Here is an 18,625-nt window from a genome sequence, read left to right as displayed (position 1 = left end):
GTGGATTTCTTTGTGGGTCCCTGAAACTGCCAGCATGTTGAGAAGCCAACAGGAACACACCGATTTCCACTTTTATCCTGAACATGTTCTTTAGTGCGCAGGACACCCCCATGGAGGAGCTGGATCTGAGATTTAAACTTGTTTTCTGGCAATTATATGCAATTTCAATCTAGGATTCTGCCTTTACCCCAGAGCACACAGGTTCTGGGGTTTCCTGGTATTCACCAGGGAAAAGAAGGTGCAAAGATGGTGGGAACTGACAACCTTGAGCAATTGGCAGGCAAGAAAGGCTTTAAGTTCTGAGATTTGACATATGTTTTCTTGCCTAAATGAAGATTTTTGTTCACATGATTTATTCTAAGAGTGTGCTTTCCCTGGATTGGAAGTGATTTCCAAGACAGTGGAGGACTTCTGTGTTACCTTGGAGATTTTTGCCTTTGCTCAGCATGGGAGCCACTTATGCAGTTGGACTTCAGATGAGGAACAAGAGGAGCAGCAGCAGCAACACCAACAGTTGGGATAAGGGAGTAGTTTCAGGATAGCAAACTTTAACTAGTGGAATCCACAAGGATTAATGTGGGGGCCATAATAATTTACAATGTATATTAATGACTTGGACAAGGGAAGTGAATGTACGATTGCCAAGTTTGTGAATGACCCAAAAATCAATGGAAAGACAAGAGGTGAGGGTACACTTAAAGGGCTCTCACTGCATGAAATAGCAGTGGAGGCTCAAGATCTGCTGAAACTCAAAAATCGTGAATATCGCCAGTGAGATTTGATTTTCACCACTCTTCTCCAGCGATGTAATCAGGTTTATGCCCATAAAGGGCACAAATCTGATTTTAATATATTTAAATACATTTTAACATAATTAAAATTGAGAGACATCCCACTTGCACACACTATGTGGGAGATCAGGGTGCACACCTAGCAGTTTGCAACCAGCTTCCCCGGTGAACCCAGCACCGCACCCCTCCCCCCCAACCTATCTTCCACCAGCATGAAATTTCCTGTCGCCAAAAAAATGAAAGTGTGGAAAAATTGCAAGGGGTAGCTTGCTGAAAAAAACTGGAATGAAGCACTGCAGTTTTCAGACTTTTGTGACAGTTAGAATTATTTTTAGGATAATTCCATCCTATGTCTCGTACTCATCAGGGCAAATGTAAGAAGGTACATTTTAAACCATCACAACAATTTAAGAAGAAAGGGGTACTAACTGATTGGCTGAGTCAGTGCCATGGAGAAAGAAATGGGAAATTTTAAGTTCCCCAATCTCCCAAGTAATCCAAAAGAAGGTGCATGACTTTTGCAGAGAGCAGGTCCCTGTGTATGGATATATGTTGCTTCTAGCAAGTGCAAATTAGCCACTTTACAAGTTTGACCGATAAACTGCTTGTTAGTATCACTGTTACTACACACAGGGTTGTTCAGTAAGTGCTACACAATCAAAGAATTATGTCTAACAGTAGATATCTTGTTCTGTGTTGGGCATGGGCTGGTTGAGGACCGTCTATGCCTATTACAAATTACTGCCGGAATATGCTGTTTGATTCAATCAGTCAATTTTTGGGACAAATGGCTTATGTATTTGGCATCACATCAGCACTGAAAATCAGACAAGATGTTGTTAAATGTTGGTAGGTGAACTGATGGAACAACCATTGGCCATTACTCTCTGATTCCCGTCACTGGATCAATTTTGCATACATGTTGCTCTGGCCCTTTTACGTGGGTTTGAAATTTTCTCACAAGCCTGTTATAAGAACATAAGAACATAAGAAATAGGAGCAGGAGTAGGCCATCCAGCCCTTCGAGCCTGCCCCGCCATTCAATAAGATCATGGCTGATCTGTCGCTGCTCAGTTCCACTTTCCCGCCCTCTCCCCATAACCCTTAATCCCCTCTCCTATCAAAAACCCATCAACCCGCGTCTTAAAAATATTTAGCGAGGCAGCCTCCACCACTTCAACGGGCAGAGAATTCCAGAGATTCACCACCCTTTGAGTGAAGAAGTTCCTCCTCAACTCCGTTCTAAACCGCCCCCCTTTTATCTTGAGGCTGTACCCCCTAGTCCTACTATCTTTTTTGAGCGGGAAGAGTCTTTCCACCTCTATCCTATCCATCCCATTCATCATCTTATACGTCTCAATGAGATCTCCCCTCATTCTTCTAAACTCTAATGAGTACAAGCCCAGTTTATTCAGCCTCTCCTCATAGCTCAACCCCCTCAACTCCGGTATCAGCCTAGTAAACCTCCTCTGCACTCCCTCCAAGGCCAAAATATCTTTGCGCAGGTGCGGCGCCCAAAACTATATGTATAATATGTACTATATGTATAACATATATATATGTTATGTATAACTTCATACATTTTGGAAGTCCATGTCCACCACATAAATCATATTATGCTCATCAATCCTACCTTCCATTATCCCAGGGCTTTGGTACCACCCCTGAATCAAAGCAGAGCTGGAAATTAATGGATAGCAATTTTCATGATTACTTCCTTCAGTGTCCTTGATGCACCCAGTCCTGGTGACTTATCAATTTTAAATGAAGCCACTTATCTAATACTTTCTCCTTTTTTTTAGCCCATCAAGTGTATCAGGTACCTTCCACTATGACTTGGGGAGCATCTTTATTCTTGATAAAGGCAGATGTGAAATACTCATTCAGAACATAACCCCTTGCTTAAATTCCCTTTTGGGTCTCGACCCAACCTCACTCCTCCTTTTATCACCATTTTACTGCTTGGGTCTATAAAAGACAGTAGGATTTCCTTTTATGTAAGCTGCTAGTCCCTTCTGGTACACTTATTTTGCTCTTTTTTTCACTTCCCTCTGAACTTTCTATATTCAGCCTAGTTCTCAAGTGTATTACTCACCTGGTATCTGTCATATGCACTCTTTCTCAGCTTCACCTTATGGTCTATCTCTTTGTTATCCAGACAATTTGGGATTTCTTTGCCCTAACATTCCTCCTCAGGGGAATGTACCTTGAGTGTTCCCAAACTATCGTGTTTTCAAAAGCAGACCATTATGTAACAATAGCTTTGCCTGCCAATCTATGATTCCAATTTATTTGGGCCAGATCAGTTCTCATCTACTGAAGTTTGCTCTCTCTAAGTTAACCATTGCTCCTTGTCCTTTCCCATAAACGAACTAAACCTTGCGACACAATGATCACTGAACACACTCTGCCCATTGTTGCCCTTGACACCATTACCATCTCAGTCATATAATCATAGTGCAGAAGAGGCCTTTCAGCCCATTGAGTCTACATTGACTCATATGAAGCATCTCACCTCCCACCTAATCCCATTTACCAGCACTGAATGCTATGCTGTGCCCAGTGCTCACGTAGGTACTTTTTAAAAGGATGTGAGGCAAATCATGTCCAACATCCTCCCAGGCAGCACACTCCAGACCGTCACCACCCTCTGGGTAAAAAATATTTTCCTTACATGCCTCCTATATTAGGGGAAAGTCGCTTACTATAACTACTCCATAATTCTTAAACTCTGTAATTTCCTGGAAAATATGTTGCTTTACATCATTCTCACTAGTTGGTGGACTTTAGAATGCACCAAGCCGTGTAATGGTACTTTTGTTGCTTCTAGCTCGAGACAAAAAGGGACAAATATTACCAAAGAATGGCAGAATGTTCGCAAACATCAACCTTTCCTCCCCCAGCTCCACAATCATTGATCTCCACCTCCCTGATCATTGGCATGCACGCACACACACAGAGTCGGCTATTCCATCCACTCCCAGCCACCATTACATCTTAATTAAAGCCCCAAACCAAACCCCCACCCCCCACATGAGGCTGCCGCTGGGGACTGGGGTTCGTCCCTTGGCACAGGTTAACACTGCAAGATTGGCTCTGCCAGGTTGTCATGGGCATGCTGCCAACCTGGGATTGCCAACCTGTGGCAAGGGGAAGTGCCAGAGGCATTGCCATGCTATTGTTATGCCATGTCCGTTTCCCCGGAGGCTACACTTACCTTTATGCCCCCTGGGGAGAACCCATGACAGGTTCACAACTGTGTGAATTTAAGCCCTCGCTAGCATCCATATCTGTGTGAATCTGTTGTAAACCGTGCCGATGGGACATCACATCAGCATGGTGTCAATATATGATGGGGGAGGGATCAATTTCTGGCAATATCCTGTTATGGGTGTGAACCTGATGGTGTTACCAGTGAGGGGCGGGGAAGATCCAAACTTGCTGCCAAGAACTGCGACTTCTGGAATTTAAGCCTTCACTAGCATTCACATGGACAATGACATAGTGTGGACCCCATGGTTTGATTTATTGTCACGTGTATTTGTATACAGTGAAAAGTATTGTTTTTTGCGTGCTATATGGAAAAACCATACTGTTCATAGAGAAGGAAATGACAGAGTACAGAATATAGTGTTACAGCCATAGCTAGGGTGTCAAGAAAGATCAACTTAATGCAGGAAGGTCCATTCAAAAATCTGACGGCAACAGGGAAAGAAGCTGTCCTTGTGTCGGTTGGTCCATGACCTTGGATTTTTGTATCTTTTTACCAATGCAAGAAGGTGGAAGAGAGGACGTTTGGATGTGTGGAGTCCTTAATTATGGTGGCTGCTTTCCCGAGGCAGCGGGAAGTGTAGGAAGAGTCAATGGGAGGCTGGTTTGTGTGATGGATTGGACTACGTTCATGAACTTTTGTAGTTTCTTGCGGTTTTGGGCCGAGCAGGAGCCATAACAAGCTGTGATACAACCAAAAAGAATGCTTCCTAAGGTGCATCTGTAAAAGATGGTGTGAGTCGTAGCTGACATGCCAAATTTCCTTAATCTTCTGAGAAAGTAGAGGCATTGGTGGGCTTTCTTAATTATAGTACCGGCATGGGGGGACAAGGACAGGTTGTTGGTGATCACCTAAAAACTTGAAGAACTCGACCCTTTTTATTTCATCCATCTTTGGAGAAGATGGGGTCCATCTTTGCCTCCTCAGGGACATTCTCCATCTCCAGAATTTCAATATTCTCCTTAATCAATACAGCCTTTTGTAGTTTACCATCTGGCCAATTCGCTCCTCCTCCTGCTATCATTCCTTGTGTATCTTTCCTGAACACCTTGTATTCTGCAATATTTAGTATTCAGTCTTGCCCATCTTTGAGCAGGTCTCCATGACTGTCACAACATCAAACTTCCACATAGATATCGGTGCCTGTAGCTCCCCAATTTCATTTCCCACACTCACACATTTACATTCATACACAGAAACCCTAATTTAGTCCTTACTACATTTCCTCTTTACTCTGATCCCACCTTATATTCTATTATTTCCTACTCTGGTATAATCTGTCTATCCCAATTCTCTGTGCATTTTGGTTTTGGCCAGCCCCAATGCAAATGAGGTTCTTTCATATCCTGGAAGATAGCAGGCATGACCTCAGACCATATAATTTTGTGGTCATACTACTTAAATGTGCAGCAGCAGAACAGGGAGTTGATGGAAGAAATGGTAAAAAGGGAAGTAAATCTTCAGGAGTTCATCAACCTCCTAGCATCATTTAGCATCAGAGGAGTGGCCAAGGCTGTTTGTCTCCACCTGAGCACCAGGAAGTGTGCCAGAAAGTCAGGCATCGGAAGCCAGGAGAGGGACAAGGGCCTTGAAGAAGGGGTGGGATCAATTGGCGGAGGCAGAAAGATCTGTAGATGACTGAAAACTAGTGCTAAAAGGAAATGATGATTCTCTAGCCAGATGGTCATCAGCATTTGTGCTCTCAGTGTTGCAGACTTCTGTGGCAATTTGCAGATGGCTACACACCGGCACATCATGTAGAAGTTGGATGTCATCTGTGACAATGTGAACAACACAATCGATGGGGCATCATAAGCTCAGGATCCGGTCCCTGGAGTGGTCAAGTAGTGCCCTGCAGGGCTTTAGCCACAGTGGGGGTTGTGTGTCACCGTGTTGTTGGCCACAGTGGTGATTCTATGATCATCTAGAAGATGGTGAGACTCTGGAAGAAGACAGGTCATAGGGGAGAAGATGGAACAGAAAGTTGGAGCAGAGAGAGAGATGATTCTGATCAAAAGGTGCGTGTCCCAGCTGGATGACAAGGTGGCATCTTCATTGTCACCCTACAGGAAAATGTCTTCCCTCCTCTCCCTCATGGATGCCAAGCCTTTGGCTCCCTGTGCCATCTAGGATCTTTGTGGTGCAGTGGCATGCTTTGGCACAACCCTCTCCCTCAGAACAAACAGCAGCCTCACTGATTGCTGTCTTTGCCTCCAAACCTGCCCCCCTCCAGCTTTGGTTGGACTGGAAACCTGATTTCACATTAATTAAGGTTTAACTCCAAGAAAATCCAAAATTCAGTCAGTTTCCCATTGGAGATGCATTTCTGATGCAAAAAACCAAATCTGGCTTCTGTTTCTCATCTCTGAAGGAAAATACATGTCCCCTAAATGTTTGTATCCTGTAAGTTTGAAAAAATTGTAAATTGTTTTATTGTGACTAAGAGCACTGATATGAATGATACAATAGCTAAACTTAATTTATTTCCACACAAAACAAAACTGAATTTTCCTAGAGGTTTACAGTAATCAAAATATATGATAGATTATTGTTTTGGTTTATAAAGTACAAATATTTACCTTGTGTAATAATGCGTTCATTCCAAACATCTAAAGCATGCGTAACACCAAAAGCATCACTATTAACAGTGTGAAAATTTGGCAAGATTTTAAAAATATAACACAAACAGATTAACAAGGGATGCTTCATGAGATTTAATACTTTTACAGTAATAAGTGAGGTAAGGGACGAAGGCTGGATTGCAGGAAATGCACCCAGACTCCACCTCAGAAAGCACTAATTCAGTGACAGTATCTTGTCGTTTTACATACTCTGCTTATTGTCTTCATGAAAGTTCACAATAAGTGAAATATAGGACCTGTACCGCAAGCAGTTAGTGCTAGTAAAAGAACATTATGTTCTTGTTTAGAATTCTAACCTCATAATAAATCTGATACACCCACTGCAGCAGGTTTCCCCATGGAGGATGTGACTAGCCATTTACAAGTCTGTTGACTTTGGTGGGATCAGAAGATTGTGCTGGTGAGAGGGGCTGGAAAATTCCAGCCACGTGTGGAAAGCTCGGGTTATAAAACTGAACGGTTGCAGAAAGAATTATTTGCAATAGAGCACCTGTTCTGTTCTGACCCATTCGGGTGTCATCCTCAGATTGCAGATTTCTGTCTTCAGATTTGTGTTCTCTCCTTGTAACTTCAGCAGTTCATCCTCAGAAGACCCAAGCTTAATTCTCAAATCCTACAGAAAAAGAAAAAAGAAAATCGTAAATAGATTTTGAACATTGTAATCAAATGAGAAATCTGAAACTTGTGCATCTGAAACAATAATGTTCACAATCAGAGACTTTTCAAAGCATTTTAACATATGAATTTGTGACAAGAAAAAATTAAAATTCTTGCTTGGCGGAAGAAAAAAGTACAACTGCTTCAATTACAATCAACTTCTACCATTTACAGAAATTCCATTCCTGTGAGATTTCACGAAGGGCAAAATCATGAACAGTGAACACAGTTTTTAATGGGATTAATTTGATATGTTCCAGCCGTCCCCAACTTTCAAACATTTACGTTAATGGAGTCAATGAAAACTATTTTTTTAACTAAATTGAAGACAATTTTATGGAAGAAATTTGTCAATAAAAGCAAACAAAAACATTTTTAAAACTTTTCAATTACAGAATACAATTGCACCTTTTACAAATCACAACAGTTTATTGTACAGTACATCGAAGACAATTTTACTGAAGAAATTGTTTGTCAACAAAAGAAAATTGGATCAATTTAACTAAAGAACTACAATATGTACCTGTGGTACAATTTAAAATTGGCAGTACTGTATATTTCACATTAATTAAGGTTTAACTCCAGGAAAATCCAAAATTCAGTCAGTTTCCCACTGGAGATACATTTCTGATGCAAAATACAAATCTGGCTTCTGTTTCTCATCTCTGAAGGAAAATTCATGTCCCCTAAACGTTTGTAACCTGTAAGTTTGAAAAAATTGTAAATTGTTTTATTGTGACTAAGAGCACTGATATGAATGATACAACAGCTAAACTTAATTTATTTCCACACAAAACAAAACTGAATTTTCCCAGAGGTTTTCAGTACAGTACAGGAACAGTATTGTACTTAAGAGAGGAAGTAGATGGAGTGGGTGACTGACTGCTGCCAGCAATGACGTGGATGATTTGGATGAAAAGAATTATGTTATTGTTGACTGCCTAGTCTTTTGTTTCTCATTTTTGTAAAGTTCTCTGTGAGGAGCGATAACTGTGTCAATCATTCTACAAAAAAACGACACCTTTTTCCATGCTTACATCATGGCCTGTTGTCTGTTTTTCAATTCTTTAGCTGATCTTGAGAGATCTTGTTTGTGAATTCTGCCTTTTTAGACACTTCTTCCTGTTCCTGTTTAGATTCATTTAATCTCATCAGTTCAACCAATTCTTCTGTAAGAGTTCCTCTTGACAAGATGGAAGTAACTCATCTGCTGTGGTCATGTCTTCAAATCCCTAACCTCCAATTTGTTTTTGCTAAGCTAACAATCCTGGCCACTTCAGCTGCAATATGGAGATGCCGGCATTGGACTGGGGTAAACACAATAAGAAGTCTCAGAATACTAGGTTAAAGTCCAATAGGTTTATTTGGTAGCAAAATCTACTAGTTTTCGGAATGCTGCTCCTTCATCAGGTAAGTGGGAGTTCTGTTCACAAACTGGGCATATAAAAACATCAACTCAATTTACAAAATAACGGTTGGAATGCAAATCTTTATAGTAGTCAAGTCTTGAAGGTATAGACAATATGAGTGGAGAGAGCATTAAGCACAGGTTAAAGAGTTGTGTATTGTCTCCGGACAGGCCAGTTAGTGAGATTTTGCAAGCCCAGGCAAGTCATGGGGGTTACAGTTAATGTGACATGAACTCAAGGTCCCGATTGAAGCAATCCACATGTGTGCGGAACTTGGATATCAGTCTCTGCTCTGAGCAGAGATCTTGGGTTCATCTCACAAGTCCCTAATTATGCCAAGTACTATAAGGATGTTAAATTCCTTCCAGCAATCATAGACTATGGTTGAAGAGTCTGCTTCCGGAAGATGATAGCAGTGGCTGAAACTTTGTTGGATGTAGTAAGCCTTGAAGGAGGCAATGAGCCCCTGATCCATTGGTTGGATAAGTGAGGTTGTATTTGGGGGTTAAAAACAAAATTTCAACATCTGGATGGTTCTCAGTGAAAGATGCCCAGGTGCATTGTCAAGGATTAGTAGGACCTTGAAAGGCAGGTTCTTTTCCCTCAAATAAATGCAGACCGCTGGCAGAAAGCAATGATGAACCAGTTTGCAAAGACTGCTGTAATCTCGGCATTGCCGTTAGCCTTCCAAAAGACTTGCAGATTACATTTATTTTTTCCTTTAAAAATTAGGGTTTTCTGACCTATAAACAAACATTGGTTTACATTTGAAAACCAGTCCATTGGCTCATGGGAGCATCACCTGTCCTTTGTTGCTTTAAAACCAGAAGCTGCATTTTTTTCTTTTGAAATGTAGGCTCTACTTGGTATCTTCCAGAACAGATCAATTTCATCTGCAGTGAAGACCTGCTCTGCTTGGTGTCATAATAATAAGTGATCGTGGTAGTGGACTCCATTATTGGATACAATAAGATCCATTTTGGGGTCGAAGGTAAGATAGCATATGTTAGAGTAAGTTGTAACAAAGCTACAGATGCTTTGCAATATTCATGTTATGAAAGTCTGTCATTAATGAAGTTAGTTTACAGCGATGATGTCTTGTCCTGCAACAAAAAAATGAGACACTTGGTAGCCTCTCCTCTCAATGTATTCCTGCAGCACACTTCAACTGAAGCAGCCTCCCGAACAAACTTTGCATTGTGCAGCCCAAAACATTTTTTTAAAGTGATTAAACCATCCAGTGCCGGCTGAGAATTCTTTGGAAATAGCAAGAGATGCGCCTTCTGCACCATCTTCATGGGCACCGGAGACACCAGCGCTAGCTTCCTTATTAATCCACATGTGCTGGTACAATTCAGGGGCTTTGTTTCAAATGATTGGACCATTAAACTGGGAGTCTTCCCTTGATGCTGGTACCTGATTCACACACTGAGTAACTTCTCCAATGAATCTAAGTGTGGATCTTTCCTACTCACAAGGATAACTTGGCTCTACGACCAACAGAAACGCTAACAATGGCCCTTTTCTTTCTTCAGACTGCCTAATATACCTGATTGTTGATGCATTCTTAAAGTACTCCCTGGCCAGCATGAAAGCACTTGCACCATTTGTCAGTCTATCTAAGATTGAAACTTTTTGTTCAAGTACCATCACATGTCTGGGACATTTTCCGCTTGGCTCTGACACATTCTTAAAGTGCTGCACTTTCTTATTACTGTACTTCAAAAATCTGAAAACGGCATCATCCTGTAAATCACAGCAACCCAAATGCACATGGTGATTATGCATGTGCAGTGAAGGACCATTTGCAGAGCATACTTTCTCTGGGGACAAGAGGACAGCAGCGTATTTTACGGTTTGTGAAAGATTTTAGGAAGTAAGTTTTTATTAACCTTTCAGGACTACATGCAGAAACTTGAAAATGTTTGCTTGTGTAAATTGCTGTTTAGTCTTTGTAACATTATTTTAATGGTTGGAGGGCAGGGAGCAGGACTCTTTGAGTTTCAATGTTTTAAGACATGCAGTGGCACCAGTGCTTTAGAAAGGTTCCAAAACAAGCTTTTGAATTGCCACTGTGAACTTGGAGCATCTAGATTGTTATATTTTTAATCACAGATATGCAAACTTTTAGTGGCACAGACTGCGATTGGATACTCAAATAGATTTGTGCACATAACAAAATTGTGATGACGGGGGCACAAACAATGGGGATTGACTATATTGTGGTGGCAGTAGCAATGGAATGGATGAATTGCACCACCCGACAAAGTAAAAATTTCCTATCATGAGCTTAGATAGATTCCCTCATACACAAACCTTTAATCAATTGACCAAGAAAATGAAATGATTTACTGATTGAATGTGATAATTTAACTGAAATAAGGGACTTTTCTTGCTGCAGCGGCATGAAAATACCACTCCTCCCAACATATCTAATAAAACATCAGGATAAAGGCCTATTTATAAAAGAGAGGATAAAGACACTATCTTATTTTTCTCTACTGTCACAGTCTCTTGGTTTCAGAAAAAGAAAACAACATAATAAATGACCAAATGGTGAAAGCCAGGAAAACAATTTTTAAAGTAATTAATTTACAAGGAAGAATACAATATTAGCTCAATTATTACCCACTCCATTCTATATACGTCTTCTAAAAAATTTAGCATTTCAGTTAATTTTGTTGGGCCCTACGTAGTTCGGAGATGCGGTGACAACACTGATAGAAGATCCATCAAGCTCTCCCCATATCAGGCTAATGTCTGATGGTGGTGGCAATAGTTAGTTAAGAAGAAAAATTAACATGAATAATTTTCAGTTATAACAATTACACTTAAATAAATTTGAGCCAGCCCCACATTAAAAATCCTGATCCAAGCGCAGAATACTCATCTGTTTCAGAGAAGGGCCATTGAACCAAAGAATCCCTACAGTGCAGAAGGAGGCCTTTGGCCCATCGGGTCTATACTGACTCTCTGACAAAGCATCTTACCAAAGCCCACCCCCACCCTATCCTCGTAACCCCACATATTTATCCTGCTAAGTCCCCTAACCTACACATTTTGGGACACTAAAGGACAATTTAGCATGGCTAATCCCACCTAACCTGCACATCATTGGGCTGTGGGAGGAAATTGGAGCACCCAGGCGAAACCCATGCAGACATGGGGAGAATGTGCAAACTCCACACCCAAGGCCGGAATTGAACCCGGGTTCTTGGTTTTGTGAGGTAGCAGTACTATCCACTGTGCCACCATGCCACCTTAAATTCATTTCCATTCACACTATCTATAAAAAATAATAAAAGTCATCTGTCACACTTTGAAAAGTCAAAAATATTAACTTAATAAAAATAGAAAAGCCTGTTAGTTCCTATTGGCTTTTCCATCCTCATTAAACTGACCTCTCTCCAAAAGTTGGAGCCACAGATTCAGAAGCAGCGGTCAAAGGACCTGGTAATAACTCACTTCCCCGCAAGGAGCATCTCACCAATGGCCTTAAAGAAACATGCCAAATTAAACACACACTAGAAGTAAAACATCATAGCTATTCCACAGACCCCAGACTAACCTTTGGCAACACTAAAGGAGACCAGTGAGCTGTTGTGAATTTCCAATTCCAATATGCTACAATACATCTCAAAGTTAAATCAGAAAAACTTTATACATTTCTTTTGCCAGTTAATTAGCTAGTTAATCTGGTCTTCTCATATCCAGACAAGAACAGTTTCTAAATCTAATCACACTTCATTTGAAATGTATGGTTTTGTTAAATATTTTCTGTTCTTAGTTAGAATGAACTGCAGGATGATTACTAAAAGTACCTGTGAGGCAAGATTTTACAACTTGTCTAACTTTAGTTGTAGTTTATAAAAAGCTTGATCCAACAAAATTTTAATAAACAAATTATGTGTTTAACATCTTCAACCAATCACAAATTCTACCATTCAATAACAATCAAAAGTATAAAAATAATATTAGGGGAGACACCAAAATGAATAGTCCCCATGAATCAACATTCACATGTTAAAAGGCAAAAAGCTGCAGCACGCTATGGTGCAGAGGGACCTGGGAGTCCTTGTGCACGAATCGCAAAAACCCAGTCTGCAGGTGCAGCAGGTGATCAAGAAGGCGAATGGAATGTTGGCTTTTATAGTGAGGGGGATAGAGTATAAAAGTAGGGAGGTCTTGCTGCAACTGTACAGGGTACTGGTGAGGCCGCAGCTGGAGTACTGTGTGCAGTTTTGGGCGCCGCATTTGCGGAAGGATATATTGGCCTTGGAGGGAGTGCAGAGAAGGTTCTCTAGGCTGATACCAGAGATGAGGGGGTTAGCCTATGAGGAGAGATTGAATAGACTGGGTCTGTACTCGTTGGAGTTTAGAAGGCTGAGGGGGGATCTTATAGAGATATATAAGATAATGAAGGGGATAGATAGGGTAGAGGTAGAGAGATTCTTCCTGCTTAGAAAGGATAGCAGAACTAGAGGGCACAGCCTCAAAATAAGGAGGGGGGGGAGCAGTTTAGATCGGAGTTGAGGAGGAACTTCTTCAAAGGATGGTGGTCTCTGGAATTCTCTGCCCACTGAAATGGTGGAGGCTACCTCACTGAATATATTTAAGTCATGGGTAGATAGGTTTCTGATAAACAAGGGAATTAAGGGTTATGGGGAGAAAGCGGGAAAGTGGAACTGATCCACTTCAGATCAGCCATGATCTTGTTGGATGGTGGGCCAGGCTCGAAGGGATAGATGGCCTACTCCTGCTCCTATTTCTTATGTTCTTATGTTCCCATGAAATAAAAGTAGTTTTAAGGGATTCATATTTGTATTGGGAAACACCTGAAATAAGATACAATTTTAAATGGGTTCAATTTATTGTTTCTGTGCCTGGAAGGGTAAAACCTATAGTTACATTCCTGCTGGACAAAGGTGTTTGTATGTGTGAGGGTTGGTTTCAATTCCAACTGTGTTTCTATTGCGCTTCAAGAGGGTTACATCATGAAGAATAAATAGAAGCTGGCGGAAGTAGCAGTGGTTGCTTAGAAATTGAGAGCCTGTTACGGGACAAAGCTTTTAAATTTACTTTTAGTTGAATTTGTTTGCAGTTGAAGACGGACATTATAGAGTGAACATCTCTCACCTGGAGGTCTTGTAAGATAGAAAGGCTTTTGAATGTAGTTTTAGCTGAATTTGTTTGCACTTGAAGAAGAACACCATGGAGCGAACATCTTTGCCAGGAGAAGTTGGGCAGGACAAAGGAGCTGCAAAGAGGCAGGCTTCCCAAAGAACCAGTTACAGTCTAGGGAACCAGGGAATTAGTACAGAAAGAATGTCTTAAGAAGTTTGAATTTAAGAGAACAGAGACCAAGATATTGTTCAGTAAGAAGTCTCACAACACTAGGTTAGATGCCAACAGGTTTAATTGGAATCATGAGCTTTCAGAGCGCTGAGTGGCCACAGTCATGGCAGCATTCTGAGCACCATACCTCAAATGAGGGGCAAGGTTGAAAAGGCAGGCTTTCATGAATAATTTCAGTCGGTATGGAACTGAACCTATGCTACTGGTGTCATTCTGCGTCACAAATCAATTATCCAGCCAACTGAGCTTATCTGAAAATGATCAGATAATTTGGTTGAGGGATAAATGTTGATCGGGCACAATGGAGAACTACCCTGCTTTTTTTCAAAACAGGGCTACATGCACATTTATATTTACTTCAGGAGACAGAAGGGCTTTACAGCTCATTCAACAATCAAGACCTCTGACACTGAAATGTTAACACAGATTTTGTGCTCAATTCTCTGGAGTGGAATTTGGTAATCAATAATGTGTGAAACCATTTTAAAAAATAAATGGACCATAAAACAAAATCTCACTTGCATTAAACTTTGTTAAATAATTTAATAATCCATGATTTTGTGCTCCTCTAATTCTGGCGCCTATTCCCATATTTGTTACCAGCTGTTACCATTTAATCATGTGGTGTAAGGTGGGAATGGGGGCTCTTGTCCAACCAGCATGCAAACTCAGGCTGGGCATCAATGTTGTGATGATGTGGAGATGCCGGCGTTGGACTGGGGACTGATATCAATGTTGTGGCCAGAACATGAGTCAATGGGCTTTGAGAGGCAGCTGCAGACGATGGATAGACAAAAAATGGTTCCTTAGCAGACAAGTGTTAACTTTTAAGTCTCTCCCTTTGACACTGCAGTGTGAAGACCATCAGAAATATGGAGCCTTGTGATCCCACCATCATTCTTCGCGCTTATAGGCAGGAGAGAATAAAAGCAGATGAAATCAACAACAGTGCTTGGCTCGCTAAAGAACTGTCAAGAGGATCTGCATGATCCACATGCTCCAGAGTGTCGTCACTTGGAGGCTCCTTACTAAACTCAGTATCTACAGACAGTGCCTTACATACTTGGAGGACCAGTGTCACCAAAGACTACGCCTGTCCAGGTATCTGGTTGGATACATCTGTCGCCTGCTGCAGGATTTGGCACCAGAGGGATTGGGAGTGAATTCACTGCCAGTGTCACTGCAAGTGACTACGGTGCTCAGTTTTCACATCAGTGGATCTTTCCAGGGCTCTAAAGGCAACCATTTCAACCAGGATCAGGCAAGCCTAGATGCAAAGCAGTGGAATTTGCACAGATCTCCAGTTTTCATAGGTGCAGGCTACAATTGAGTGCACTCACATCGCACTCTGAGTTCCATGTCATCAAGCTGTGAACAATGTGAATCATGAGAGATGCACTAGGCTGGATGTTTAGCTGGTCTGCAACCACACCAAATGCATCCTGCAGGTGTGTGCTCGATTCCCCAGGGTGTGCACACAACTCCTATATTCTCAGCGGCTCTCAGATTCCTGACATATTTCAGGGTTGATGTGGAGTTGCCAGCGTTGGACTGGGGTAAGCACAGTAAGAAATCTCACAATACCACGTTGAAGTCCAGCAGGTTTATTTGGTAGCACAAGCCACAAGCTTTCAGAGTGCTGCTCCTTCATTGGTGAGTGGGAGTTCTGTTCACAAACAGGGCATGTAAGGACATGAAACTCAATTTATAAAATAATGGTTGGAATGTGGATCTTTACAGGTAATCAAATCTTAAAGGTACAGACAATGTCAGTGGAGAAAAGGTTAAGCACAGGTTAAAGAGATGTATTTTATCTCCAGCCAAGATAGTTAGTGAGATTTTACAAGCCCAGACAGGGAAAGGACGTCCCAAGGCATGGTACATTGGGGAGATCTTGCAGATGCTATGACAACAAATGAATGAATACTGCTCGACAATCACCAGGCAGGTGTGTTCTCTTCCTGTTGGGGAACACTTCAGCAGTCATGGGCATTCAGCCTCTGATTTTCAGGTAAGCGTTCTCCAAAGCAGGTTTCACAACACACAATGCCGAATCGCTGAGAAGAAACTGATAGCCAAGTTCTGCACACATGAGAACGGCCTCAACCAGGATCTTGTGTTCGTGTCACACTACCTGTAACCCTCACGACTTGCCTGGGCTTGCAAAATCTCACTAACTGTCTTGGCTGAAGACAATACACATCTCTTTAACCTGTGCTTAACCCTCTCTCCACTCACATTTTCTGTGCCTTAAGACTTGATTACCTGTAAAGACTCGAATTCCAACCATTATTTTGTAAATTGAGTTTGTGTCTTTATATGCCCTGTTTGTGAACAGAACTCCCATTCACCTGATGAAGGTGCAGCTTGTGGCTTGTGCTACCAAATAAACCTGTTGGACTTTAACCTGGTGTTGTGAGACTTCTTACTATATTTCAGGATTCACAGAGGCTGCAGAGTTGACTACTTAGGGACAAGGAATACCCATTAAGGACATGGCTGATGATGCCTTTGTGGAGGCTACAGAATGCAAATAAGACAAGGTACAATGAGATTCATGTTACAACACACACTTTGGCGAGGATTTAAAAAAACTTTAATCTTTATGAAGCTCCAGTGTCTCGACCAGTTTTGTAGAGTCCTATAATACAATGGGCAAAGTGTGTCCCACACTGTTGTTGCCTGCTGCGTCCTGTACAAACTGGTGCTGCCAACAGTGCAAGAACTTGCTGGAGGAGATATGGAGAAGACATCCTGTTATCTTCACATGACATCTGTGAGCAATGCACTCGTGTCTGACTGATGGCAGTGCACATACCCTCTGTGATAAGTTTCTGTCATGGAGTTGCAGTGGATAACTGTAAACGAACGCCATCAACGTGCTGGAAAGTTTGCATAAAGCATATGGAGGAAGCCCTGGACTGAGCATTCTGCCTTTGTCCTGTGCAAGAGTCAAAGTTTCACTGCAGATGGACAGGAACACAGCTCATCACAGCAAGGAGCCATAGTAAAGATGAAATTAGTAGGAGTTTATTTATAGAAGAGAACATTATATACAAGTGCTTAATACCTGTGCCCATGCTGTGCAAATGAATTTCTGAACCTCACTTTCCCTGTCACTATGTCTTGGTACATGCTCAATATTCAGCAGAGGTGGAAGCAGCCTGCCAACTGCTATGTCCTGTTGTCTACAATGACCTCAATGGATGTTCTCTGGAGGGCTGAGACCCTGGGCACCCTGCCTACTTTTGGCAGTGCCACCCTCCTTGGCCTGTGGAGCCGGATATGATGTGATCACAGGAAGAAGTGATTCGAATGGATAGGACAGTTCCAGTGTCAGCTGGGTAGATGGTTCCAGCATGTGCAGAAACTGTTCCTCCTCTCTCTGAGTGCCTGAGAGCCACTGTCTTCCTCTATGGGATAGAGAGACAGCTACAGTGAGCATGAGTAGCCACATCATCCTCTGGGGTTGGCACTAATGGATGCCAAAAAGTGTCTGTACCATGGACTGCATGTCCTACAGCCATGCAAGACAGATGTCTTGCACCAAGGTCTTTACTAAAGCTGCCACCCAAGCAGGGCTGACATCGGTGCGTTGGCCTGTTGGCACAATCACCTTTGACTTCTCCATGCAGCTTAGCAATCCAAGGAATGCGGCAGGCACCCCTTCCTGATTTTGCCAGGCTGCTGTTTGGATCTCCAGCAACTGAGGCAGCACCAAGTCCTCAGTCTTGTCATCTGACTTGAACTCAACAGATTCCTGGCCTCTGGCATTCCTTCAAGTGTTAGCACCCTGGGATGTCCTTGCCTTTGCCTGCTGTGGATCAGACTTTGTGATGTGCTAACTAGTTTGTGACCTCGAGACAGCTTTAAAACTAGATCTCACTGAACTATGCATCTCTGCGCTGGTGGAGGGCGTGGGTAAGCGATGTGACAGTCCTGAAAAATCATGGTCAGTGTTCTTCTCTGAGCTGGAGTCCCAGATGTTGCTGTAAAAGAAAGGGGAGGTCAATGGTGGATAGCAGAGGCTTGGTAAACAGTAGACATGACTTACAGCATTGTAGTTTGATGGATGCTGCAATGCCAGATCCTCACTTAATTTATTTGCACCAACCTCACCATCAACACAGGAACGGTCCACATCCCTGCCAGCCAGCTAAAATACACGCTCCTCAAAGTCTATGAGGACGTTCAGTTGCACCATCCCTCCATCAATCGGGAATCCCTCCCTTTTGTTATGCACCAGTTAGTACTTCATGAAGACAGATGGAGTGTAAGCAGGGCATTTGCCAGACATGGATGTGTGGCACATATGAATGGTAAGTGGGGCCATGGACAGGATCAGGACATGACCAACAGAAGAGATGAAAGTGTGGTTGTGGGAGAGTTAGTGGGGTTTCCCTTAAGCCGGCAGTGAATGAGATTCCTGCAGATGTGTGATGTGTCTGTGAGTTGAGAGTGATGTGAAGAACGGCTTACCCTGGCAAAACAGAGGAGATC

At 42.1% G+C, this 18,625-nt stretch overlaps 1 protein-coding gene across 5 annotated transcripts in view; it reads right to left on the bottom strand.

Annotated features, from left to right (window-relative positions):
* LOC145341822 (uncharacterized) overlaps positions 1–18,625 on the bottom strand; it is a 707,529-nt gene that overhangs the window by 534,737 nt on the left and 154,167 nt on the right. For all 5 annotated transcript variants that reach the window (XM_080186786.1, XM_080186791.1, XM_080186787.1 and 2 more), the window contains exon 4: positions 7,195–7,317. In XM_080186786.1, the coding sequence (XP_080042912.1) occupies positions 7,195–7,317 (123 nt within the window). The remainder of the gene's footprint in view (positions 1–7,194; positions 7,318–18,625) is intronic.

The sequence above is a fragment of the Carcharhinus amblyrhynchos genome, chromosome 4 (assembly GCF_965287045.1).
Source record: "Carcharhinus amblyrhynchos chromosome 4, sCarAmb.v2.hapA, whole genome shotgun sequence".
Lineage (NCBI taxonomy): Eukaryota > Metazoa > Chordata > Chondrichthyes > Carcharhiniformes > Carcharhinidae > Carcharhinus > Carcharhinus amblyrhynchos.
Note: the sequence above shows the minus strand (reverse complement) of the source record. Positions and strands in the feature narration are given on the sequence as shown.